Consider the following 27939-nt stretch of genomic DNA (forward strand, 5'->3'; position numbering starts at 1 on the left):
CAATCTAGAAGGGGGAGACAGAGAACAAAACAAAACATATTAACAGAATAAAATAAATGGAATAAATATGTACAAGTAAAATAAATCAATAAATAGAGTAATAAATCCGTACAAATATATATACATATATACAGGTGCTGTGGGGAAGGGAAGGAGGTAAGGCGGGGGGGGTGGAGAGGGGGAGAGGAAACAATGAGAAATGGAAGGGATTGGTTTGGCCAAAGGCGAAAAATGGCTCAATTATTCCCTCTTCCAGACCGTGCCAAAAGCACTTCCCTGCATCCTTCCCGGCGGAAGGATTAGATTCTGTCGGAGGCTGGAAAATATCTGGAGAGAAAAGGGGAGAAGTGGGAAGACTGTTTCCCTTTCCCACGTACACACACGGGAGAGTTTTCACCCGCATGCAGGCACACGCTACCCAGGCACACACCAACTGCATGCATGCCCATTCTGCCCCACAACATGCACACACTCACCACATGCATACGGCACACATACATACACTGCACACACTGCATGCACGCAGTGAGCACACTCCCTCCTGGGGGCATGTGCGTGCACACTAATGCATGCAAACCACGTGTGCTCACACTGATGCATGCACTGCACGTACACACATAATTCATGACCCCCCCCCCAACCTTTCTACACACTGCATGTGCCTACACATTGCAGCTCTTTGGGTAAATGAGGCTTAAAAATATAGTTTGGCATGGATTATTTCAATATCTCATACTCCACAAAACGAATATTCCTGATATACCTGGATATTTTAGGGAAAAGCATATTTTGGCAAAGCATACGAGCAGTTATTCACACTTACACAACATTATACATATTTTCTCATACCCACAGTTTTTCATATTATTACCGTCAACCCAAATAACTTGTACCTACCCCCAGGATTAGTAGAGGGCTTAGCACGTAATAAGCCCTAGTGGAAAGAGGACGGGCCTGGAAATCAGAAGGACCTGGGTTCCAATCCCGGCTCCACCACTTGTTCATTCATTCATTCAATCGTATTTATTGAGCGCTTACTGTGCGCAGAGCACTGTCCTAAGCGCTTGGGAAGTACAAGTTGGCAACATATAGAGACGGTCCCTACCCAACAGCGGGCTCACAGTCTAGAAGAGGGGACAGTCTAGAAGGGGGGTGACCTTGCCTGCTGGGTGACCTTGGGCAAGTCACTTCACTTCTCTGGGCCTCAGTTCCCTCATCCGGGAAATGGGGATTAAGACTGTGAGGTCCATGACCGTGCTCAACTTGATTAGCTTGTATTTACCCTAGCGCTTAGTACAGTGCCTGGCACTAAGTAAGCGCTTAAAAAATACCATAAAGAAAATTAAAATACAACACACAGAATGGCACCCTTCTGGTTTAGGCTGCTGATGAGGGTCCCTACAGTCAGGCCCAAGGGGAAAAGTGGGTGGGATTGATAACACTGCGGAAGGGTGTTGGGCTGGCAGATATTTGCAAGGCTACATCATCATCATCATCATCATCAATCGTATTTATTGAGCGCTTACTGTGTGCAGAGCACTGATCGACCCCCGGCTCACGTCATCCCCTGGGCCTGGAATGCCCTCCCTCTGCCCATCCGCCAAGCTAGCTCTCTTCCTCCCTTCAAGGCCCTGCTGAGAGCTCACCTCCTCCAGGAGGCCTTCCCAGACTGAGCCCCTTCCTTCCTCTCCCCCTCATCCCCCTCTCCATCCCCCCCATCTTACCTCCTTCCCTTCTCCACAGCGCCTGTATATATGTATATATGTTTGTACATATTTATTACTCTATTTATTTATTTATTTTACTTGTACATATCTATTCTATTTATTTTATTTTGTTAGTATATTTGGTTTTTGGTTTTTTTGTTTTTTTTTTTCTCTGTCTCCCCCTTTTAGACTGTGAGCCCAATGTTGGGTAGGGACTGTCTCTATATGTTGCCAATTTGTACTTCCCAAGCGCTTAGTACAGTGCTCTGCACATAGTAAGCGCTCAATATATATGATTGATTGATTGATTGATTGGGAAGTACAAGTTGGCAACATATAGAGACAGTCCCTACCCAACAGTGGGATCACACTCTAAAAGGGGGAAGATGAAGTCAAATCCTGTGAACTGACAGTCACCCACAGCTTCTTGCTGGCCCTGAGGTGTGGCGAAAAGTGTCCCCTTTTGAAAAATGGGGAAGAAATAATAATAATAATAATAATAATGGTATCTGTTAAGTGCTTACTATGTGCCAGGCACTGTACTAATCGCTGGTGTGGATACAAGCAAATCAGGTTGGACACAGTCCCTGTCCCAAATGGGGCTCACTGTCTCAATCCTCATTTTACAGATGAGAGAACTGAGGCACAGAGAAGTGAAGGCACTTGCCCAAGGTCACCCAGCAGATAAGTGGCTAAGCCAGGATTAGAACCCAGGTCCTTCTGAAGTCCAGCCCTGTGTTCTACCCACCAGGCCATGCTGCTTCTCTGGAATAATAATAAGTATAATACTTATTAAGTGCTTACTACACACCCAGCACTGTACTAAGAACTGGATAATCAGGTCGGACACAATCCCTGTCCCACATGGGGCTCATCGTCCAAAAAGTACTGAGTCTCCATTTTACAGATGAAGAAACCGAGGCCCAGAAAGGTAAGGTGATTTGCCCAATGTCACACAGCAGGCAAGTGGCAGAGTCAGGATTAGAACCTGGGTCCTCCGATTCCCAAGCCCGGGTACTGGCATGCTGCTTCAAAAAGGAGGAAATAGAAAGGGAAAAGGAGACAAAATACCATCAGCCCTGGTTCAGTTATTTTCTCAATCGATCAATCAATCAATCGTATTTATTGAGCGCTTACTGTGTGCAGAGCACTGTACTAAGCGCTTGGGAAGTACAAGTTGGAGACATATAGAGACAGTCCCTACCCAACAGTGGGCTCACAGTCTAAAAGGGGGAGGCAGAGAACAAAACCAAACATACTAGCAAAATAAAATAGAATAGATATGTACAAGTAGAATAAATAAATAAATAAATAGGGTAATAAATAAATAAATAGAGTAATCTCACTCTCCGCTCCCCTTCCATTCCTTAACTCCGGGATCTTTGAAAACAGACGATGCGTAAGGGGGTTAAAATGTGTTCTTTAAACACTCGAACACACTCTGTCATCAAGAAAAATGATGTTGGCGAGAGAGAGCCCCGCTAGGTTGGTGGCAATTTTCCAGATCCCGGCACCTAGGAGTGTTTATCAGTAAATTCTGGGCATTTCCTGTCTCAGCCACTGATTTCCTCCTCCAGTTTCTCAGCCTGAAGAGAAACCACTAAGCAAGTCAGTTGTCAGGCAGGCTCCGAGGAAAATCATAATGACTAGAAAAAAACAAAAAATAAAAAATCAGTCCGCTTTTTCTCCCCAACGAAGATCTAAGTGATTATGAGGCTTCACCATTTCTCCTGCAGATTCTATTGGGGTCATTCAGAAAGGCAAATTGCAGCACCTTGAGACTGTCCAGTGTTTAATCCCATTTTGAACTCTGACTTGTTATTTGACAATGCAGCACCCAAGGTGTTGAAAAGAGAGACTGGAAGAGGAAGGTGGTGTTGGAAGAAGTAGCTGTTTCAAAAGCTTTATTTTATTTTTTTATGGTATTTGTCAACCCCTTACTCTGTGCCAGGCACCATAGTAAGCGCTGGGGTAGATACAAGGAAATCAGGTTGAATATAGTCCTGACTTGTTCCTCATTTTATGGATGAAATAACTGAGGCCCAGAGACCTGAAGTGACTTGCCCAAGGCCACACATCAGACAGGGAAGCGACAAGGTGTAATTGGATAGAGCTCAGACCTGGGAATCAGAAGGTGATGGGTTCTAATCTCGGCTCCACCGCTTGTCTGCTATGTGACCTTGGGGGATCACTTCATTTCTCTGTGTCTCATTCATTCATTCATTCAATCGTATTTATTGAGCGCTTATTGTGTGCAGAGCACTGGACTAAGCGCTTGGGAAGTCCAAGTTGGCAACATATAGAGACGGTCCCTACCCAACAAGGGGCTCACAGTCTAGAAGGGGGAGACAGAGAACAAAACATATTAACAGAATAAAATAAATAGAATAAATATGTACAAGTAAAATAGAGTAATAAATACGTACAAACATATATACATATATACAGGTGCTGTGGGGAAGGGAAGGAGGTAAGGCGGGGGGGATGGAGAGGGGGACGAGGGGGAGAGGAAGGATGGGGCTCAGTCTGGGAAGGTCTCCTGGAGGAGGTGTCTCAGTTACCTCATCTGTAAAATGGGGACTATGACTGTGAGCCCCATGTGAGATACAGCTCGGTGGACAGAGCATGGCCTTGGGAGTCAAAGGTCATGGGTTCTAATTCCGGCTCCGCCAACGTGTCTGCTGTGTGACCTTGGGCAAGTCACTTAACTTCTCTGAGCCTCAGTTACCTCGTCTGTCAAATGGGGATTAAGATTGTGAGCCCCATGTGGGACAACCTGATCACCTTGTATCCCCCCAGCGCTTAGAACAGTGCTTTGCACATAGTAAGCGCTTAACAAATGCCGTTATTATCATTATTATTATAGGGATTGGGTCCAACCTGATTACTTTGAATCTAACCCATCACTCAGAACAGTGCCTTTCACATAGTAAGCGCTTAACAAATACCATTTAAAAAGCACATACTCCCATAAACACACAAACTCACTAACAAAGATACACAACTTCTCCCCTGTGCATACCCTCACACACAATTCACGTACCTTTGAATTTTATTTATTGAGCGCTTCTGTGTGCAGAGTACTGTACGGAGCACTTGGGAGCGTATTTAACCAATCAATCGTATATATTGAGCGTTTGTTATGAGCAGAGCACTGTACTAAGCGCCTGGGGGAGTCCAATACAACAATATAATTGACACATTCCCTACCCACATCGAGTTTACAGTCTAGGCCAGGACTGAGGGGAAGTCAGGGGAAGGGGACTGAGCCCCTTCCTTCCTCCCCACCTCGTCCCCTTCTCCATCCCCCCCATCTTACCTCCTTCCCTTCCCCACAGCACCTGTATATATGGATATATGTTTGTACATATTTATTACTCTATTTATTTATTTATTTTACTTGTACATATCTATTCTATTTATTTTATTTTGTTAGTATGTTTGGTTTTGTTCTCTGTCTCCCCCTTTTAGACCGTGAGCCCACTGTTGGGTAGGGACTGTCTCTATACGTTGCCAATTTGTACTTCCCAAGCGCTTAGTACAGTGCTCTGCACATAGTAAGCGCTCAATAAATACGATTGATGATGATGATGATGGATGGTGGGCGGGAGGTGAACCAATGAGCAGAGAGAACCCATTTTAGGCTGCTCAGTGGCTCTGCCTGGACCCCAAAACAGAAGGACGGGGGAGGGAGGAGGAGCGAGACGGCAGTGAGAAAAACACTTTAAAGAGGGAAAAATAGCTATAAGTGGTGGTGAAACTCTCCAGATTAATGATATATTTTTAAACATTTTCTCATTAACTTTCTGAGCGCTCCCCAGGGTCTCCTGTCTGGAAGCAGGGGCTGGAAAACTTCACAGGGTGTTGGAGAGGAGGGGGTGTCTGGGTTTCTTTAAATGTCTTTCCTGCAAATATCCCACATAGAGAAGCAGCGAGGCCTAGGGGAAAAAGCCCAGGCCTGGGAGTCTCTCTCTCCCTCCTTTTTTTTAATGGTATTTACTGAGTGCCTACTGTGTGCAAGGCACTATACTAAGCGCTTGGGAGAGTTGCCATTTGCTTGCTGTATGATCTTGGGCAAGTCACTTAACTTCTCTGTGCCTCAGTTACCCCATCTGTAAAATGGGGATTAAGACTGTGAGCCCCACGTGGGACAACCTGATCACCTTGTATCTACCCCAGCGCTTAGAACAGTGCTTTGCACATAGTAAGCGCTTAACAAATACAAACATTATTATTATTATTATTATTATTACTTCTCTGTGCCTCCGTTATCCCTCCTACCTACCCTGTGAGTCCCACATGGGACAGGGACTGTGTCCAACCTAATTATTGTACCTATCCCAGCTCTTAGAACAGTGCTTGGCACATACACATACCATTTTTTTAAAAAAAAGCCAGTTGGAAGGGATTGGAGCCAAACCTTTCGGTCTTCTTATCATTATGGTTCTCATGAACCTGAGAGGAGGACAGGATATGGACTCACTGCTTCGGGGTGGGGGGCCTCTTTATTGATTGATTGAAAATGGCACGGGCTTGGGAGTCAGAGGGCTTGTGCTCTAATTCCGGCTCCGCCACTTGTCTGCTGCTGTGTGACCTTGGGCAAGTCACTTTACTTCTCTGTGCCTCAGTGACCTCCTCTGTAAAATGGGGATTAAGACGGTGAGCCCCACGTGGGACAACCCGATTACCTTGTAATCCAGCGCTTAGAACAGTGCTTGGCACATAGGAAGAGTTTAACAAATACCATTATTATTATTATTATCATTATCATTATTGATTGAACACTCGCACGTTTACGCCTCCACCTGGCCCTCCTGCGCCCCCTGCCGGAAAAAGCGGGGCATCACACCGCAGTCGCCCGAGTGCGCCCCCTGCTGGCCGCAAGGAGCAAGTTGCTATGTAGTTACATACTGCCACCTGGTGGTCATTTGTGAGACTGCTGGCTGTACTTCCATATAATAATAATAATAATAATAATAATGGTATTTGTTAAGCGCTTACTTTGTTCCAAGCACTGTTCTAAGCGCTGGGTTAGATACAAGGTCATCAGGTTGTCCCAAGTGGGGCTCACCGTCTTAATCCCCATTGTACAGAGGAGGGAACTGAAGCACAGAGAAGTGAAGTGATTTGCCCGAGGTTACGCAGCAGACAAGTGGCGGAACCGGGATTAGAACCCACGTCCTCTGAGTCCCAAGATCGTGTTCTTGCCACTAGGTCATGCTGCTTCCCTTGTTTTATATATATATATATATATATATATATATATATATATATATATATATATATATACACACACACACATACATACATACATGCATGCATATATATATACATACATGTATATATACATACATGTATATATATACCCTGTTATATGAACATATATATATTGTATATTGTATGTATATGTATATATTATGTGTATATATAGTGTGTATATATATACTGTGTGTGTATGTGTGTGTGTGTGTGTGTGTGTGTATATATATATATATATATATATATATATATATATATATATACACACCCTGCTTGGCATATATATATACACACACACCCTGCTTGGCATATATATACCAAGCAGGGTTGCGGTAAACAATTGGAAGAGGAAACGTGGCTCAACCTATCAATCAAGGGCAGTGGGTAGGGACTGTCTCTATATGTTGCCAATTTGTACTTCCCAAGCGCTTAGTACAGTGCTCTGCACACAGTAAGCGCTCAATAAATACGATTGATGATGATTTACGAACGCTCACTGTGTACAGAGCACTGTACTAAGCACTTAGGGGAGGACAATACAACAGAGTTGGTAGACATGTTCCCCACCACTAGGAGTTTACAGTCCAGAGGCCTGTAAGAAGATTCTAGTGGCTCTCTGTTCCCCCAAATTATTATTAGTATTAGTGTTCCTTCCATGGTATTTATTAAGTGCTGACTTTGTGCCAGGCACTGTACAAAGTGCTGGGACAGATACAAGCTCATCAAGTTGGACACAGACCCTGTCCCATATGGGGCTCACAGCCTTAATGCCAGTATTATTATTATTATCATCATCATCATCATCATCATCATTATTATCATTATTAATCCCCCATTTTACAGATGAGGGAACTGAGGCACAGAGAACTGAAGTGATTTGTCCAAGCAGACAAGTAGTGGAGCCAGGATTAGAACCCACGTCTTTCTGACTCCCAAGCCTATGCTCTATAATAATAAGCGCTTAGTACAGTGCTCTGCACACAGTAAGCGCTCAATAAATACGACTGATTGATTAATAATAATAATGGCATTTATTAGGCGCTTACTATGTGCAAAGCACTGTTCTAAGCGCTGGGGAGGATACAAAGTGATCAGGTTGTCCCACGTGGGGCTCACAGTCTTCATCCCCACTTTACAGATGAGGGAACTGAGGCACAGAGAAGTTAAGTGACTTGCCCAGGGTCACACAGCTCTATATACACTAGGCAATGATGCTTCTCTTATATACTCGGCGACGGTTACTGAATCTCCCCCTTTTAGACTGTGAGCCCACTGTTGGGTACGGACTGTCTCTATATGTTGCCAATTTGTACTTCCCAAGCGCTTAGTACAGTGCTCTGCACATAGTAAGCGCTCAATAAATATGATTGATTGATTGATTGATTGATCAACTAATGGGAGCACCAGATTTAGACACAACAGAACACAAGAGAGTAGGTAAAAACAAGCTTTGCCCTCAAGAAATTTACAGTCTACTGTGGTAAGAGGACCGGATTAGTGGATAGAATAATAATAATAATAATTTTGGTATTTGTTAAGCGCTTACTATGTGCAAAGCACTGTTCTAAGCACTGGGGGGGCTACAAGGTGATCAGGTTGTCCCACTTGGGGCTCACAGTCTTCATCCCCATTTTACAGATGAGGTAACGCAGGCCTGGGAGTTGGGAGGTCCTGGGTTCTAATACCGACTCCGCCACGTGCCTGCTGTGGGACCTTGGGCAAGTCACTTCACAGTTCCCTCATCTGTAAAATGGGGACGAAGACGGTGAGCCCTGTGTGGGACAGGGACTTCGTAGCGTGTACGGACTCCAGCACTTTGTACAGCGTCTGGCACATAGCAGGAGCTTAAGAAATACCATAAAAAAACTAAGTGCTGAGGAGAGTACAATGCAGTTGGAAGTCTCCGTTCCTGCCCTCAAGAAACTTTCAGTCTACTGTGTGCAGAACACTGGACTAAGCGCTGTAGATTGCACTACAGTTGGTAGTTACGAACCCTGCCCTCAAGGAGTTGACAATATTCCACCGCTCGTGTTGAGGGTTACAATCCTTTTAATAATTGAGGTATTTGTTAAGCACTTAATACTTGCCATGCACTGTACTAAACCCCGGGGGAGGGGTCCAATCAATCAATCAATCAGTCAATCGTATTTATTGAGCGCTTACTGTGTGCAGAGCACTGTACTAAGAGCTTGGGAAGTACAAATTGGCAACATATAGAGACAGTCCCAACCCAACAGTGGGCTTCAATTGTATTTATTGAGTGCTTACTGTGTGCAGAGCACTGTACTAAGCGCTTGGGAAGTACAAGTAGATCACGTCCCACATGGGGGTTCACAGTCTAGATGGGAGGACTAATGGGTATCAAATCCCCGATTCACAAAAAAAGGGAGGCGAGAGGGAACTGAGGAAAAAAGGATAGTATCTGCTAAGCGCTTACTATATGACAGACACTGTGCTCGGCGCTCCGGTGGATACGGACAAATGGGGTTGGACACAGTCCCTGTCCCATGTGGGGCTCGCTGTCCCCACTTCACAGAGAGGTAACTGAGACACTGAGAAGTGAAATGACTTGCCCAAGGTCATGCAGCAGACACGAGGCAGAGCCGGGATTAGAACCCAAGCCTTCTGACCCCCAGGACCGGGCTCTAGCCGCTACATCACGCTGCTTCTCATCTAAGCAATAAAAGGAGAGGGAAGTAAAGAGAAGCAGCGTGGCTCAGTGGAAAGAGCCCGGGCTTTGGAGTCAGAGGTCATGGGTTCGAATCCCACCTCCGCCACATCTGCTGTGTGGCGTTGGGCAAGTCACTTAACTTCTCAGAGCCTCAGTTACCTCATCTGTAAAACGGGGAGGACGACTGTGAGCCTCACGCGGGACAACCTGATCAACTTGTATCCCCCCCCCCCAGTGCTTAGAACAGTGCTTTGCACATAGTAAGCGTTTAACAAATGCCGTCATCATTATTATTATTCTTATTATTAAAGTGACTTGCCCAAATCACGCAGCAAGCGTCGGAGCTGGGAATGTCTGGGGTTTGCAGCTCTAAACTGTAAACTCACTGTGGGCAGGGAATGTGACTGCTTACTGTCAAGCACTTAGTACAGTGCTCCGCATCATCATCATCATCATCAATCGTATTTATTGAGCGCTTACTATGTGCAGAGCACTGTACTAAGCGCTTGGGAAGTACAAATTGGCAACATATACTGTAAGCGCTCAATAAAAATGACTGACTGAATGAATGGCTCTGGTTGGTCTTTTCTCCCTCCTTAGATCATCAGCTCCTTGAAGGCCAGAACGGCTTCCTCTCCTCCCTCGAGAGCCCCCACTCTCCAAACCTCACCCAACGTTCAATCAATCAATCAATCGTATTTATTGAGCGCTTACTGTGTGCAGAGCACTGTCCTAAGCGCTTGGGAAGTCCAAGTTGGCAACATAGAGAGGCAGTCCCTACCCAACAGTGGGCTCACAGTCAACGTTGTGCACAGAGTGGATGCCTGGGGCGGCAGTTAATTCCACCTCTAGCCTTCTCCCCAGTTCATCCCACTCACGGTCCCTCCGCGCTCATCCACTTTTACGGCTCAGAGATTACATCGTGGACATCTGCTGACGGAGTTCCCAATACTCTCGAGTTGCATTTTTTCTTTTTTAATCTCCAAGACTGCCCGTTTAATGGTTTTACACTGGGGTTTTATCTCGGGAAATCACCCTCCGCTGATGTGCTCATTGAGCTGACTAGCAGATAGGCCCTTAAAACCCCCAGGTAACCAAAACAACATTCCCAATTTATTCTTCCCACCCACACACCCTGCTGTAAAACTGATTCATTTCTTCCCAGGGAGTTCGGAACCCTGAAGGAACAGTCCCGGGGTGGGGTCGGACATCAGCGGATTAAGGAGAGGCAGTGCGGCCTAATGGATGGCGCGCTGACCTGGGACTCGGGTGGACCTGGGTTCTAATCCTACACTCACACCCCGCTGTAAAGCTGATTCATCTCTTCCAAGGACTCCAGAATGCCGAAGAAAAAGTACAAGCGTTGCACGCTTCAATCCGTCGACGAGAAGCAGCGTGGTCTGATGGAAAGAGCCCGGGCCTGGGAGTTGGGTGGACCTGGGTTCTAATCTAGGCTCCGCCACTTGTCTGCTGTGTGACCTCGGGCAAGTCACTTCACTGGGCCTCAGTTCCCTCACCTGTAAAGTGGGGATTAAGACAGTGAGCCCTAGGTTTGACAGCTCGTTGTGGACTGGGAATGTGTCTGTTTGTTGTTGTACTGTCCTCTCCCAAGCACTCAATACAGTGTTTTGCACAGAGTAAGTGCTCAATAAATATGATTGAAGGAATGATTGACAGGTACTATGTCAATCAAGTACCTGTCAATCAAGAGAAGCAGCGTGGCTCAGTAGGAAAGAGCCCGGGCTTTGGAGTCAGAGGTCATGGGTTCAAATCCCAGCTCCGCCAATTGTCAGCTGTGTGACTTTGGGCAAGTCACTTCAATCAATCAATCAATCAATCGTATTTATTGAGCGCTTACTATGTGCAGAGCACTGTACTAAGCGCTTGGGAAGTACAAATTGGCAACACATAGAGACAGTCCCTACCCAACAGTGGGCTCACAGTCTAAAAGGGGGAGACAGAGAACAAAACCAAACATACCAACAAAATAAAATAAATAGGATAGAAATGTACAAGTAAAATAAATAAATAAATAAATAGAGTAATAAATATGTACAACCATATATACATATATACAGGTGCTGTGGGGAAGGGAAGGAGGTAAGAAGGGGGGATGGAGAGGGGGACAAGGGGGAGAGGAAGGAAGGGGCTCAGTCTGGGAAGGCCTCCTGGAGGAGGTGAGCTCTCAGCAGGGACTTGAAGGGAGGAAGAGAGCTAGCTTGGCGGAGGGGCAGAGGGAGGGCATTCCAGGCCCGGGGGATGACGTGGGCTGGGGGTCGATGGCGGGACAGGCGAGAATCTGTGAGAATCTTCACTTCTCTGTGCCTCAGTTACCTCATCTGTAAAACGGGGATTGAGACTGTGCGCCCCATGAGGGACAGCCTGATAATCTTGCAGCCTCCCCAGCGCTTAGAACAGTGCTTTGCACATAGTAAGGGCTTAATAAATGCCATTATACTATGTCTAACCCAATTATCTTGGATCTACCCCAGCGCTTAAAACAGTGTCTGGCACATAGTAAGTGCTTAACAAATACCAATATTATTATTATTATCATCAAGTGATCTGCTCTCTGTCAGAACATTTCTAATCTGACCAAGGACAATATGGAGTGAGGAAAAGAGATGTGACCCTTTTTTCCACCCAGCTAGACCAAAGGTGGTATTTCTTATCTGCATCTGTGGCTCTCCTTGTTATCAGAGGGCAGACTGGGCCCAATGTTCATGTCATATGAGGAGGAAGATTCTCCGATGGGAGATTCCTGGTACTTCTCCTTTTATCAACTTGGAAATACCACCCTGATAAAGCCTCTCATCATTCGATAAGCCCTGAACAGATAAAGAGAGAAAGTTAAGCACAATTCCTCCAAGAGGCCTTCCCTTACTAGGCCCTTCTTTCCTCTTCTCCCACTCCTTTCTGCATCATCCTGACTTGTTCATTCATTCATTCATTCATTCAATCGTATTTATTGAGCGCTTACTGTATGCAGAGCACTGTACTAAGCGCTTGGGAAGTCCAAGTCGGCAACCTCTAGAGACGGTCCCTACCCAACAGCGGGCTCACAGTCTAGAAGGGGGAGACAGACAACAAAACAAAACATATTAACAAAATAAAAGAAATAGAATAGTAAATATGTACAAGTAAAATAGAGTAATAAATCTGTACAAACATATATCACCACCTCCTGCCCCCAGCCCCAAACCACATGTCCATATCCATACCCACAAGACGCAGCATGGTGTAGTAATAATAATAATAATAATAATGATAGCATTTATTAAGCGCTTACTGTGTGCAAAGCACCGTTCTAAGCTCTGGGGAGGTTACAAGGTGATCAGGTTGTCCCACAGGGTGCTCACAGTCTTCATCCCTATTTTACAGATGAGGGAACTGAGGCCCAGAGAAGTGAAGTGACTTGCCCAAAGTCACACAGCTGGCGATTGGCAGAGCCGGGATTTGAACCCCTGACCTCAGACTCCAAAGCCCGGGCTCTTTCCAATGAGCCACGCTGCTTCTCTTGTAGAGCTAGAGCCCGGGCCTAGGAGTCATCATCATCATCAATCGTATTTACTGAGCGCTTACTGTGTGCAGAGCACTGTACTAAGCGCTTGGGAAGTACAAATTGGCAACATATAGAGACAGTCCCTACCCAACAGTGGACTCACAGTCTAAAAGGGGGAGACAGAGTCAGAAGGTCATGAGTTCTAATCCCGACTCCGCCACTTGCCTGCTGTGTGACCGTGGGCCAGTCACTTCAATTCTCGGAGGCCCAGCTTTCCTCATCTGTTAAATCCTAATTAATCAGTCTAGAGGGAAAATCCGAGTTCCGTTTAATGGATCGATCAATGGTATTTATCGAGCGCTTACTATGTGCAGAGCACTGTATTTTGCTCTGGGGAACGTATTTAATCAATCAATCATATTTATTGAGCACTGTACTAGGTACAGAGCATTTGGGAGAATATTTAATCAATCAATCCATGATATTTATTGACCACTTACAAGAGAACTTCCCTAACTAAACTCTCCTTTCCCCTTCTCCCTCTCCCTTCTGCGTCGCCCTGATTTGCTGCCTTTATTCATCCCCCTCCCAGCCCCACATCACTTAGGTCCACATCTGTCATTTATTTATTTCTACTGATAACTGTCTCCCCTTCTAGACTGTAAGCTCATCATGGGCAGGGAATGTGCCAGTTATGTTGTCGTATCATCCTCTCCCGAGCACTAAGTCCAGTGGTCTGCACAGTTAGTGTTTAATAAATACTCCTGAATGAAGTATTAAGTGCTTGGGAGAGTCCAACAGAACTAATCCATTCTAAACCCACAGTGAGCTTACAGTCTACGGCTACGTGGACACAGCACGGGCCTGGGGGTTAGAAGGCTGTGGGTTCTAATCCCGACTCTTGCCAACTTGTACTTCCCAAGCGCTTAGTACAGGCTCTGCACACGGTAAGCGCTCAATAAATACGATTGAATGATTGAATGAATGACTCTGCCACTTGGCCGCTGCGACCTCGGGCGAGTCACTTTACTTCTCTGGGCCTCAGTTCCCTCCTCTGTAAAATGGGGATTGAGACTGTGAGCCCCAGGTGGGATAAGGACTGTGTCCATCACGGGGCCGTCTCTAGATGTACGTATGCTTGGTTTTGTTCTCTGTCTCCCCCCTTTTAGACTGTGAGCCCACTGTTGGGTGGGGACTGTCTCTATATGTTGCCAATTTGTACTTCCCAAGTGCTTAGTACAGTGCTCTGCACATAGTAAGCGCTCAATAAATACGATTGATGATGATGATGATGATGATGATGATGATTTGCTCACATCCACCCCAACGCTTAGCTTAGTGCCTGGCACCTACCAAGTGCTTAACAAATACCAATATTATTACTATTAGAGGGGAAGACAGACATTTAGCACTTTCATGCATCGGTCATTTTCAGCCATTCAATCGTATTTATTGAGCGCTTAATGCGTGCAGAGCGCTGTACTCAGCACATTTCCCCCTCCCAATGCCCCCGGGAGGGAGGGTTTAAGTACCCTAATTCATCCCTTTATCTGCCCGGAAAGTTCTTCCCCAGATAGGGCTGGATGAGAGTGAGCAGCTGACTGCAGGACTTTGCTCTGGTCCCTTGAAGAAGGCCAGCGCCGGACTCCAGGCCGAGTCAGATCGTCCGGCATGGGGGGCCTCCTGGTCATCCTCTGGCTGGCCCCGGCCCTCCTTTCCCCGGGGACCGGCATCCCCCTCCCCGGGAAGCCCCCCGCGGCCTCCAAGCTGCTCCTGGTGTCCTTCGACGGCTTCCGCTGGGACTACGAGAGGGACGTGGACACGCCCAACCTGGACGCCATGGCGGCGGCGGGGGTCAAGGCCCTCCACATGACCCCGGCTTTCGTCACCATGACCAGCCCCTGCCACTTCACCCTCGTCACGGGTGGGTCCTTCGTCGCCGGGGCCGGGGGACGGAGGGGAGGGGGGCGGACGGGGCAGCGGCGGGGAAGCAGTGCGGCCTAGTGCATAGAAGCCGGGCCTGGGAGCCAGAAAGTCGTGGGTTCTAATCCCGGCTCCACCGCTTGTCTGCCGTGTGTGGCCTTGGGCGAATCACTTCAATGGGCCTCAGTTACCTCTTCTGTAAAATGTACTTTCCTGGAGAGCAGAGAATGGGGAAAAGAACGCTAGAGCCGTCCTCTGGAGCTCAGATCGTCCCTCCGTCCGTCGATCAATCAATGGTATTGATTGAGCGCTTACTGCGGGCAGAGCACTGGACTAAGCGCTTGGGAGGGGACAAAACAACAGAGTTGGTCGACCTGCTCGTAGGTCATGGGGCTTAAGACTGTGAGGGAACATAATAATAATTAAAGTATTTGTTAAGAGCTTACTACATGTCAGGCACTGACTACGTGTCCAGCAAATTGGGTTGGACACAGTCTCTGTCCCACATGGGGCTCACAGTCTTGATCCCCATTTTACCGAAGAGGGAACTGAGGCCCAGAGAAGTGACGTGACTTGCCCAAGGCCACACAGGAGCTGGGATTAGAACCCATGACCTACGAACAGGTCGACCAACTTTGTCCTCTCTCAAGCGCTTAGTCCAGTGCTCTGCCCACAGTAAGCGCTCAATCAATCAACATCATCATCATCAATCGTATTTACTGAGCGCTTACTATGGGCAGAGCACTGTACTAAGCGCTTGGGAAGTACAAGTTGGCAACATCTAGAGACAGTCCCTACCCAACAGTGGGCTCACAATCTAAAAGGGGGAGACGGAGAACAAAACCAAACATACTAACAAAATAAAATAAATAGAATAGATATGTATAAGTAAAATAAATAAATAAATAGAGTAATAAATATGTACAAACATGTCAATACCATTGATTGATTGATGGATGGAGGGAGGATCTGAGCTCCAGAGGACGGCTCTAGCGTTCGTTTCCCCGTTCTCTCCTCTCCAGGCAAGTACATCGAAAACCACGGAGTGGTGCACAACATGTACTACAACGTCACAACCACAGTCAGACTGCCATACCACGCCACGCTGGGTATCGAAAGGTGGTGGGACAATGGGTCCCTGCCTATCTGGATTTCTGCCCAGAAACAGGTACTGCCCCCATCCCCGGCCCCCACCTCAGCCCCTTGGGCAAGTCACTTCCTTTCTCTGGACCTCAGTTTCCTCCACCGCAAAAGGGGGATTGAGACCATGAGCCCCACATGAGACAGGGACCATGCCCAGCCCAATTTGCTTATATCCATCCCAGCGCTTACAGCATAGCCTAGTGGATAGAGTACAATCCTGGGAGTCAGAAAGTCCTGAGTTCTAATCCCTGCTCCGCCTCTTATCTGCTGGGTGACCTTGGGCAAATCACTTTTCTCTGGGCCTCAGTTCCCTCATCTGTAAAATGGGGATTAAGATTGTGAGCCCTGTGTGGGACAGGGACTGTGTTCAACCCAATTATCTTGTATCTACCCCAGCCCTTAGTGTCTAGCACATAGTAAGTGCTTAACAAATACCAGAATTATTATTATTATTACTATTACAGTGCCTGGCTCATAGTAAGTGCTTAACAAATACCATTTAAAAAATTGGAGGGGGTAGAGGGTGATAAAGTAATAATAATAATAATAATAATAATAATAATGATGGCATTCGTTAAGTGCTTACTATGTGCTTACTACAATCAATCAATCAATCGTATTTATTGAGCGCTTACTATGTGCAGAGCACTGTACTAAGCGCTTGGGAAATACAAATTGGCAACACATAGAGACAGTCCCTACCCAACAGTGGGCTCACAGTCTACCAGAATTATTATTACTATTACAGTGCCTGGTTCATAGTAACTGCTTAACAAATACCATTTAAAAAATTGGAGGGGGTAGAGGGTGATAAAGTAATAATAATAATAATAGTAATAATAATGATGATGATGATGGCATTTGTTAAGCGCTTACTATGTGCAAAGCACAAATAACGAATACCAGAATTATTATTACTATTACAGTGCCTGGTTCATAGTAACTGCTTAACAAATAACATTAAAAAAATTGGAGGGGGTAGAGGGTGATAAAATAATAATAATAATAATAATGGCATTTGTTAAGCGCTTACTATGTGCAAAGCACAAATAACAAATACCAGAATTATTATTACTATTACAGTGCCTGGTTCATAGTAACTGCTTAACAAATACCATTAAAAAAATTGGAGGGGGTAGAGGGTGATAAAATAATAATAATAATAATAATAATGGCATTTGTTAAGTGCTTACTATGTGCAAAGCACAAATAACAAATACCAGAATTATTATTACTATTACAGTGCCTGGTTCATAGTAACTGCTTAACAAATACCATTAAAAAAATTGGAGGGGGTAGAGGGTGATAAAGTAATAATAATAATAATGATGATGGCATTTGTTAAGCGCTTACAATGTGCAAAGCACAAATAACAAATACCAGAATTATTATTACTATTACAGTGCCTAGTTCATAGTAACTGCTTAAAAAATACCATTAAAAAAATTGGAGGGGGTAGAGGGTGATAAAGTAATAATAATAATGATGGCATTTGTTAAGCGCTTACAATGTGCAAAGCACAAATAACAAATACCAGAATTATTATTACTATTACAGTGCCTAGTTCATAGTAACTGCTTAAAAAATACCATTAAAAAAATTGGAGGGGGTAGAGGGTGATTAAGTAATAATAATAATGATGGCATTTGTTAAGCGCTTACTATGTGCAAAGCACTGTTCTAAGCGCTGGAGTAGACTGGGAAGCAAATGGAAAATGAGAAGCAGCATAGCCTAGTGGAAACATCCCAGGCCTTGGAGTGAGAGGACCTGGATTCTCTTCCTGGTTCTGCCACTTGTCCGCCGTGTGACCTTAGGCAAGTCACTTCACTGGGCCTCAGTTCCCTCATCAGTAAAATGGGGATTAAGACTGTGAAACTCATGTGGGACGGGGACTGTGCCCAAGACAATCCGCTTGGATCTACACCAGGGCTTAGTAGAGTTCCTGGAACATAGTAAGCGCTTAACAAATACCTTAAAAATACAAAACAGTAATCCTTGACCCAAATAGGGGATGCTCACAGTGGAGCTGAGAAGCAGCAGAGCCGGGATCAATCAATCAATCAATCAATCAATCGTATTTACTGAGCGCTTACTATGTGCAGAGCACTGTACTAAGCGCTTGGGAAGTACAAATTGGCAACACATAGAGACGGTCCCTACCCAACAGTGGGCTCACAGTCTAAAAGGTGGGCTCACAGTCTAAAAGAGATGAGAACCCAGGTCCTTTGACTCCCAGGGCTCTTTCCACTGGGCCTCGGTCTTGCTCCTCTGCACACGGTAAGTGCTCAATAAACACGATCGACTGACTAATTCACCCGAATTACCATGACTAGGGGCTGAAGACAGGCTCCTTCTTCTACCCCGGCGGCAACGTGACCTACCAGGGTCAGCCTGTGACCCAAAGTCGGAAGGAGGGGGTGGGCCACAAGTACAACAACGAGACGGAGTGGAGGCAGAACATCGACACGGTCCTCCGCTGGTTCGTCCAGGATGACCTGTCCCTGGTCACCCTCTACTTCGGCGAGCCGGACTCGACGGGCCACAAGTACGGGCCCGACTCCCCGCAGAGGAGGAGCATGGTAGCCCAAGTGGACCGCACGGTGGGCTACCTGAGGGACCGGATCGAGAGCAGCGGGCTCCGGTCCGTCCTCAACCTCATCATCACCTCGGACCACGGCATGACCACGGTCAGGAAGAAGGCCGACGACCTGGTGGAGTTCCACAAGTTCGAGAATTTCACCTTCCGGGACATCGACTTCGAGCTCCTGGACTACGGGCCCAGTGGGATGCTGTTGCCCAAAGAGGGGATGTTGGACCAGGTCTACGACATTTTGAAGGACGCCCACCCGAGGCTGCATGTCTACAAGAAGGAGGACTTCCCCAGAAAGTTTCACTATGCCAACAATTCCCGGATCACCCCACTGGTCATGTATAGTGATCTCGGCTACGTCATCCACGGGGTAAGACGGTGGGCCGGGGTGGGGGGCCGGGGAGGGGCCCAATCCTGCCGAATCGTCCTCCCGATCGCCGCTATTTATAGAGCACTTGCTGCTGATCATCATCATCATCATCAATCGTATTTATTGAGCGCTTACTATGTGCAGAGCACTGTACTAAGCGCTTGGGAAGTACAAATTGGCAACATATAGAGACAGTCCCTACCCAACAGTGGGCTCACAGTCTAAAAGGGGGAGACAGAGAACAAAACCAAACATACTGACAAAATAAAATAAATAGAATAGATATGTACAAGTAAAATAAATAGAGTAATAAATATGTACAAACATATATACATATATACAGGTGCTGTGGGGAAGGGAAGGAGGTAAGATGGGGGGGATGGAGAGGGAGATGGGGGTGCTGGAGAGGGTGATAGCAGTATTTCTTAAGCACCAAACAGTGTACTGAGCGCTGGGGTAGACAGAAGCAGCCCGGTGTAGTACAGAGAGCCTGGAAGCCAAAAAGTCATGGGTTCTAATCCCGGCTCTGCCACGTGCTGTGTGACCTTGAAGTCCCTTCACTTCTTTGGACCTCAATTACCTCATCTCTAAAATGGGGATTGAGACTGTGAGCCCCACATGGAACAGGGGCTATGTCCATCCTGGTTTTCTCGGATCGACCCCATTGCTTACTAAGTACCTGGCACAGAGTAAGCACCTAACAAATACCATTAAAAAAAATGTGGATAGAGCCCAGGCCAAGGAATCAGAAGAACCTGGGTTGTAATCCTGGCTCTGCCCCTTGTCTGCTGGGTGACTTTAGACAAACCACTTCACTTCTCTGGGCCTCAGTGACCTCATCTGTCAAATAGGGATGAAGACTGTGAGCCCCATGTGGGGCAGGGACTGTATCCAATCTGATTAGCTTGTATCTACCTCAGAGGAGTGACTTGCTCAAGGTCACCCAGCAGATAAGCAGCAGAGCCGTGTGTCCCCCCCTCCAGAAGGTTGGGAGCGAAGGGGGACTTGGAGGCGAACAGAAGACTTAGTCTGCCCCCTTTCCCTTGCAGAGAATCAACGTCCAGAACAACAACGGCGAACACGGCTTTGACAACGGGGAGATGGACATGAAGACCATCTTCCGAGCCGAGGGTCCCAGGTTCAGGAAGGGGCTCGTGGTGGAGGGCTTCGAGAGTGTCCACGTCTATGAGCTCATGTGTAAAATTCTGGGCATCATACCCGAAGAAAACGATGGCTCCCTCAATGTCACTCTGCCCATGCTCATTCAAGGTCTGTGGGGGACAGAGGGTGGTAGTGGGGTGGTCTTTGTAATAATAATAATCATAACGGTATTTGTTGTTAAGCGCTTACTATGTGTCAAGCACCATTCTAAGCGCTGGGGTAGATTCAAGCTAATCAGGTTGGATGCAGTCCCTCTCCCACATGGGGCTCCCAGACTTCATCCCCATTTTACAGAGGCGGGACCTGAGGCACAGAGAAGTCAAGGGACTTGCCCCTGATCACGCAGCAGACAAGAATAATAATAATCATAATCGTGGTACTTGTTAAGCGTTTACTATTTGCCAGACACAGTACTAAGTTCTGGAGGAGGTATGAGATAATCAGGTTGGACTGATTGACTCATTCACACACACACACACACACATTTCCATTCATTCATTCAGGTGTGTTTATTGAGCGCTTACCGTGTGCAAAGCACTGTACTAAGCACATGGAAAGTACAATTCAACCCAATTCAGAGAGCTTTCTCAGAGAGTGACACACAGTGAGAGAAACAGATGGAGACAGAGGGAAAGTCAGACAGGAGCAAAGTTCCAGATGGGCAGACACACTCACTATGTGCAGAGCACTGTATTAATCGCTTGGGAGAGTCTAATAGTCATTCAATCGTATTTAGTGAGCGCTTACTGCGTGCAGAGCACTGCACTAAACGCTTGGGAGAGTACAGTATAACAATAGACATATTCCCTGCCTAAAAGGAGCTTCCAGGCTAGAGGGGGACTGTAAGGAAGATAGGTCAACCCCCTTACCTGAGCAATATGGGCCAACAGAAAGCACACAGGCTCGGGAGTCAGGAGACCTGGGTTCTAATCCCACCTGTGGCCTTCGGAAAGTCCCGGCTCCGCTGCTTGTCAGCTGTGTGACTTTGGGCAAATCACTTAGCTTCTCTGTGCCTCAGTTGCCTCATCTGTAAAACGGGGATTAAGACTGTGAGCCCCGCATGGGACAACCTGATCACCTTGTATCCTCCCCAGTGCTTAGAACACTGCTTTGCACGTAGTAAGCATTTACTATTCTATTTATTTTATTTTGTTAATATGTTTTGTTTTGTTGTCTGTCTCCCCCTTCTAGACTTTGAGCCCGCTGTTGGGTAGGGACCGTCTCTAGATGTTGCTATCTTGGACTTCCCAAGCGCTTAGTACAGTGCTCTGCACACAGTAAGCGCTCAATAAATATGATTGATTGAATGAATGAATGAAAAATACAAACAGGTTAGAAGAAGTAACCCTTACCTTCAAGGAGCTGACAACTGTAAAATGGAGATGAAATGCCTGCTCTCCCTCCCACTTAGACTCTGAACCCCGTGTGGGGCAGGAATTGAGCCTCATTTGACTCTCTTGTACCTAACCCAGCGCTTTCGAGGCTCAGTGGAAAGAGCCCGGGCTTTGGAGTCAGAGGTCATGGGTTCAAATCCCGGCTCTGCCCATTGTCAGCTGGGTGACTTTGGGCAAGTCACAACTTCTCTAGGCCTCAGTTCCCTCATCTGGAAAATGGGGATGAAGACTGTGAGCCCTCCGTGGGACAACCTGATCACCTTGTAACCTCCCCAGTGTTTAGAACAGTGCTTTGCACATAGTAAGCGCTTAATAAATGCCATTATTATTATCATTATTATTAAGAGCTTGACAAAACCCTTATCTAACAGTGCGCATGCGCATTAGCCCCCCTCCCGCCCAAGACAGGAAACGGCGACGATTGGGCGATTTCTGTGGGAGCAGTGACATCTAGTGGCACAAGGAAATATTGCAACTTCCTATGAGCCCCCTAAATCTTTAACTCCTTTTTTATTATTTTTTGATGTTTGTTCATTCATTCAGTCGTATTTATTGAGCGCTTACGGCGTGCAGAGCACTGTACTAAGCGCTTGGGATGTCCAAGTCGGCAACATACAGAGACGGTCCCTACCCAACAACGGGCTCACAGTCTAGAGGGGGGAGACAGGCAACAAAACAGAACATGGAGACAGGTGTCAAAATCGTCAGAACAAATAGAATTACAGCTATTTTCATTCATTCAATCGTATTTATTGAGCGCTGTGTGCAGAGCACTGTACTGAGCGCTTGGGAAGTACAAGTTGGCAACATACAGAGACGGCCCCTACCCAACAGTGGGCTCAAAGTCTAGAAGGGAGAGACAAGCAACAAAACAGAGAGACAGGTGTCAAAATCGTCAGAACAAATAGAATTATAGGTATATTCATTCATTCAATCGTATTTATTGAGCACTTACTGTGTGCACAGCACTGTACTAAGCACTTGAGAAGTACAAGTTGGCAACATATAGATGGTCCCTACCCAACAGCGGGCTCACAGTCTAGAAGGGGGAGACAGGCAACAAAACAAAAAATGGAGACGGGTGTCAAAATAGTCAGAACAAATAGGATTATAGCTATATGCACACTATTAACAAAATAAATAGAATAGTAAACATGTACGAGTAAAAGAGTAATAAATCTGTGCAAATATATATATATATATATACAAGTGCTGTGGAGACGGAAAAGAGATAGGGCAGAGGGTGAAGATGGGGAGGAGAAGAGGAAAAAGGGGGCTCAGTGTGGGAAGGCTTTCTGGAGGAGGTGAGCGCTCAGTAGGGCTTTGAAGGGAGGAAGACAGTTAGCTTGGCGGATGTGCGGAGGGAGGGCATTCCGGGCCAGGGGAAGGATGTGGGCCACGGGTCAATGGCGGGACAGGTGAGAATGAGGCACAGTGAGGAGTTTAGCGGCAGAGGAGCGGAGGGTGCGGGATGGACTGTAGAAGGAGAGAAGGGAGTTGAGGTAGGAGGGGGCGAGTGATTTGTTAAGCAGTTACTATGTGCCAGGCACTGCACCAAGAGCTGGGGTAGATAGAAGCTAATCAGGTTGGACACAGTCCACGTCGTACCTGGGGCTCACAGTCTACATCCCTATTTTACAGATTATGGAACTGAGGCACAGAGAAGTTGTGACTTTTTTATAGGGTATATGTTAAGCGTTTACTACGTGCCAGGCACTGTGCTAAGGGCTGGGATAGCTACAAGGTAATCAGGTGGGACCCAGTCCATGTCCCACATGGGGCTCACAGTCTTCATCCCCATTTTAAGTCTCCCCCTTCTAGACTGTGAGCCCGTTGTTGGGTAGGGACCGTCTCTATATGTTGCCGACTTGTACTTCCCAAGTGCTTAGTACAGTGCTCTGCACACAGTAAGCGCTCAATAAATATGGTTGAATTAATTAATTAATTTTACGGGGGAGGTTACTGAGGCACAGAAAAGTTAAATGATTTGCCCAAGGTCACGCAGCAGACGAGTGGCGATTAGAAACCAGGTCCTTCTGACTCCTAGGCCCGAGTTCTTTCCACTAGGCTACACTGCTTCCCTTTCTTCCTTCCCCTTCCAATTCCCTCCCTTCCCCTGTCTGCCGCATGACCTTGGGCAAGTCACTTAACTTCTCTGGGCCTCAGTTACCTCATTTGTGAAGTGGAGCTTACGAGTGTGGCCCCATGTGGGACCGGGTCCAACCTGATTAACTTGTATCTACCCCAGCACTTGGAACAGTGCTTGGCACATAGTAAACACCTAACAAGGACCATAATTGCTCTTCCTATTTTTATTCCCCTCCCTCTCCCCCTTCACTTGCAGTTTCTTCTCTTCCTTCATTTTCCTCTTGGTTCTTTTCCAGATGATGTGATCCCAGAGGCAACAGAGAAGCCACCACCCAATGGTGAAACCAACTCCCCATGCCCCTCCTAGCCACCCACCCACCATTCCTGCCTCTCTCTGCCCATGCCTTCTTGCCCCCTTCACCCACTCCTGCTTCCATCTGCCAGAGGGTAGATTCCTGCCTCCGTCTAATGATGCCATCCCCTGCTCCCACCCACACCTGCCTCTATCTGCCCATGTCATCTGCCCCACCCCACCCACCAATCCTGTCTCTACCTGCCCAGCTATCTGCCCCTCCCTATTTGCCCTGACACCAGCCCGCCCTCCTATTACCCCACACCCAAGCCCTATCCCCAGTCTTTCTTTCCACCTGGCAGTGTCTGTCAGTCGGGGAATGGGCTTGGAGGAGTGGAGAGGAGTGGGAGGTGCCACCCTGGGGCGTCCAGCCTGCTGCCCACCTCTGTGGCAAGGCCAAGGCAGTGTGATTTCCCCCACCTCTCCCCTTCCTCCCTGTCCTCAGGAACATCCTCACTCAGGGGGAGCCACAACCAGGTGACTCTTGGGGCATCTCAGTGAATAGTTACCCACCCAGCGGCAGGGTATCATCATCATCAATCGTATTTATTGAGCGCTTACTGTGTGCAGAGCACTGTACTAAGCGCTTGGGAAGTACAAATTGGCAACATATAGAGACAGTCCCTGCCCAACAGTGGGCTCACAGTCTAAAAGGGTATGGACTGGCACAGCCCCCAACACCCCCAGGAGCGAGGCGGGGAGGGCACCAGTCAATCCCGCTCCCAAAGCTCAGAGGTCTGTTCCCCCTCCCCATCCAGGAGTGGTAACCATGGCAACAGAGAGGGCCAGCGGGCCCCAGTGGGCAAAGCCCAGCAAGGCCTAGAGCTGCAAGTGTGACCTCCCCCACCTGAATTCCCGTTACAGTCCCCTCTGCTCTCCAAAAACACGTGCGCACACACACATAAACACATACCCAGTAGGACCCCCAAAGCCTAGCAGAGGGGGCAATAGCATCTCACAAAGGCTGTCTCTGACTCTCCACAGGGGCTTCTCTCCCGCTGACTGGACAGTTGGCCCTGCTGCTGGGGCTTGCGGTGGCCAGGGGAACCCTGGGCAACTGGGTTTGATGGCTGCACGGTATGGAGTGAGTGGTCAATACTCCTGCTGACCCACGGTGACAGGCCCCGGGGGGCCCCCAGACCCTCCAGCCAATCAGGCCTCCAGACCGGTGTCCCCGGCCCTTCCGGCCATCAGCTTCCTCGACCCAAGAGCCCCAAACTCTCGAGTCCTGCCCCCCCTTCCCCTCCCTGCCCACCGTGAGAGGGGGCAGACCGACTGGGGCAGCAGACGGCATTCTGGCTCCGGATACTGCTGGGAAACGTGGGAGGAGAGTTCGAGAGGGGCTGAGTATTTTGGGAGGATCTGGGGGAACAGGGGGTAACTGGGTCTGGAAGAGGGGGTGGTGATTGTGGTTCTCAGGTGAAGGGTGGGTGACTAAGGATCTGGAAGATTGTGGATTTCTAGGTGCAAGGAGAGTGATCGTGGATCCCTGCATGTTAAGTGGGTGATTGTGGGTGTTTGGGTTGTAAGATGGGTGGCTGTGAGACTGTGGGTACGGGATGGGTGTCTGGGGGTGTCTGGAGGCAGAGTGGGAGATTGTGGGGGTCTGGGTTCAGGGGAGGTGATTGTGGGTCACTGGGTGCAGGGGTTGGTCTGGATGCAGGAATGTGGGGGCGGATATGAGGGGGATTGTGCCTGGATACAGGGTGTGTCTGTACATGTCTGAAGATCTGCCCTCCCAACCCTTCCCACCTCTCCCCGTTCCTTGGCCCCAGAGGCAGTGGGTTCAATACATGGGGGTCCCACAGTCTAGTACAAGGAAGTTCCTGGAGTCTGGTACCCAGAGGTCCCGGAGCCTTATCACTCAGTCACTCATTCAGTCGTATTTATTGAGTGCTTACTGTGTGCAGGGCACTGTACTAAGCGCTCGGGAGAGTATGATATATAACAATAGAACAGACATATTCCCTGCCCACAACGAGCTCACAATCTAGGAGGGGGAGACGGATGTTAATATAAATAAATAAATGATAGATATGTGCATCAGTGCTGTGGGGCTGGGAAGGGGGAAGAATAAGGGGAGCAAGTCAGGGTGACGCAGAAGGGAGTGGGAGAAGACGAAAGGGGGGCTTAGTCGGGGAAGGCCTCTCGGAGGAGATGGGCCTTCAATAAGGCTTGAAAAGTCAGGAGAGTGTGGGTTTATCAGATATGAAGGAGGAAGGGGGAGTAAAATTGTCTGTCGGGTATGAAGAGGGAGGCCGTTCCGAGCCAGAGGCAGGATGTGGGGGAGAGGTCGGTGGCGATATAGACGAGATCAAGGTACAAGGAGGCTTCTGGAGCCTGGTACCCAGGAATGGGGGTCCCACAGCCTGGTTCACAGAGTCACCCCTGAACAGAAGCGATTGCATCCCCCTTTCCCTCTCCTTTCTTCCACCCCCAGGGCCAACCCAGCACCTCTGACAAGCACTTTCACTGAAGTCTCACAGGACCATCAATTTCCACTGGTGTTGACTGAGCGCTAACAGTAGAACTGGAATGAACGCTGGGGAGACTCTGGACAAACTAAAGCACTCTGCCCCTGCCCTCGATAACCTTCCCATCTAAAGGAACCCTAGCAGGCATAAATTATTTTCAAAAAGGAGGAGCGGGAGGAAGCACACGGAATTGCTAAAATCAAGAGAACGGGAATATGAATAATAAATCACCAAGTGGAGCATGTAAAACTTCATGTATATATTCATTCATTCATTCAATCGTATTTATTGAGCGCTTACTGTGTGCAGAGCACTGTACTAAGCACTTGGGAAGTACAAGTTGGCAACATATAGAGACGGTCCCTACCCAACAACCGGCTCACAGTCTATTATATCGATATTGTTAAACACTTACTCTGTGCCAGGCACTGTTCTAAACACTGGGGAGATACAAGCTAATTGGGCTGGACACAGTCCCTGTCCCACTATAATAATAATAATAATGATGGCATTTATTAAACGCTTACTATGTGCACACTGTTCTAAGCGCTGGGGAGGTTACAAGGTGATCAGGTTGTCCCACAGTGGGCTCACAGTCTTCATCCCCATTTTACAGATGAGGGAACTGAGGCACAGAGAAGCGAAGTGACTTACCCAAGGCCACCCAACAGATAAGTGGCGGAGCGGGGATCAGAACCCAGGTCCTTCTGTCTCCCAGGCTCTAGCCACTAGGTCTTGCTGCTTCTCAAAAGGATGAAGATTTTGGTCTCGGCCCGGCCCATCTCCACCTCGTGATGGACGAATCAGTTCATCAGTTTTCAGACTGTGAGCCCACTGTTGGGTAGGGACTGTCTCTATATGTTGCCAACTTGTACTTCCCAAGAGCTTGGTACAGTGCTCTGCACACAGTAAGCGCTCAATGAATACGATTGATTGATTCATCAATCGGAGTGTACAAATATGCTATTTACACAAATATCCCCTATCCATCTTTCCATTCTTTTTATCTGGTCTGTTACTCTGATTCCGTCACCCCCCCATTACCTTGTAAACGCCTTGAGGGCAGAGATTTTGTCTTCTACCCTTATCTTGCTCTCCCAAGGATTTAGGACAGCGCTCTGCACGTGATAAATACGACTGATTGATTGATTGATTGACTGAGAGAATTCAGCACAGCCCAATCAAGCTCTTGATTAATTGATTGATTGATTGATTGATTGATTGAGTGTGAGCCCACACTTTTAGACTGTGAGCCCACTCTTTTAGACTGTTATACAACAGTGTTATATAACAGTGTTATATTGTA

The 27939-nt window shown here is 47.4% G+C and overlaps 1 protein-coding gene across 2 annotated transcripts; it reads left to right on the top strand.

Moving 5' to 3' along the window:
- Positions 1–14766: 14766 nt before the first annotated feature.
- On the top strand, positions 14767–26840 carry ENPP7 (ectonucleotide pyrophosphatase/phosphodiesterase 7). 2 transcript variants are annotated; one of them, XM_038742087.1, is made up of 7 exons: positions 14767–15062; positions 16084–16229; positions 18538–19164; positions 20214–20433; positions 24104–24145; positions 25144–25243; positions 26600–26840. In XM_038742087.1, exons 1-6 carry the CDS (start codon positions 14810–14812, stop codon positions 25224–25226), a joined length of 1371 nt encoding a protein of 456 aa, XP_038598015.1. In that variant the 5' UTR covers positions 14767–14809; the 3' UTR covers positions 25227–25243; positions 26600–26840. The 2 variants fall into 2 exon arrangements, with proteins under 2 accessions (XP_038598015.1, XP_038598014.1); XM_038742086.1 differs by having other exon boundaries at positions 25144–25236.
- Positions 26841–27939: the final 1099 nt, after the last annotated feature.

The sequence above is a fragment of the Tachyglossus aculeatus genome, unplaced genomic scaffold (genome assembly GCF_015852505.1).
Source record: "Tachyglossus aculeatus isolate mTacAcu1 unplaced genomic scaffold, mTacAcu1.pri SUPER_34, whole genome shotgun sequence".
NCBI classification, from domain to species: Eukaryota; Metazoa; Chordata; class Mammalia; order Monotremata; family Tachyglossidae; genus Tachyglossus; species Tachyglossus aculeatus.

Bases quoted from the DNA above. Each gene is read 5' to 3' on its own strand.
- ENPP7 (XM_038742087.1), top strand. From the start codon at position 14,810: ATGGGGGGCCTCCTGGTCATCCTCTGGCTGGCCCCGGCCCTCCTTTCC. The intron at 19,165-20,213 runs GTAAGACGGTGG...TTTCCCTTGCAG, and splicing joins TCGGCTACGTCATCCACGGG to AGAATCAACGTCCAGAACAA. The intron at 24,146-25,143 runs GTGAAACCAACT...GACTCTCCACAG, and splicing joins AGAGAAGCCACCACCCAATG to GGGCTTCTCTCCCGCTGACT.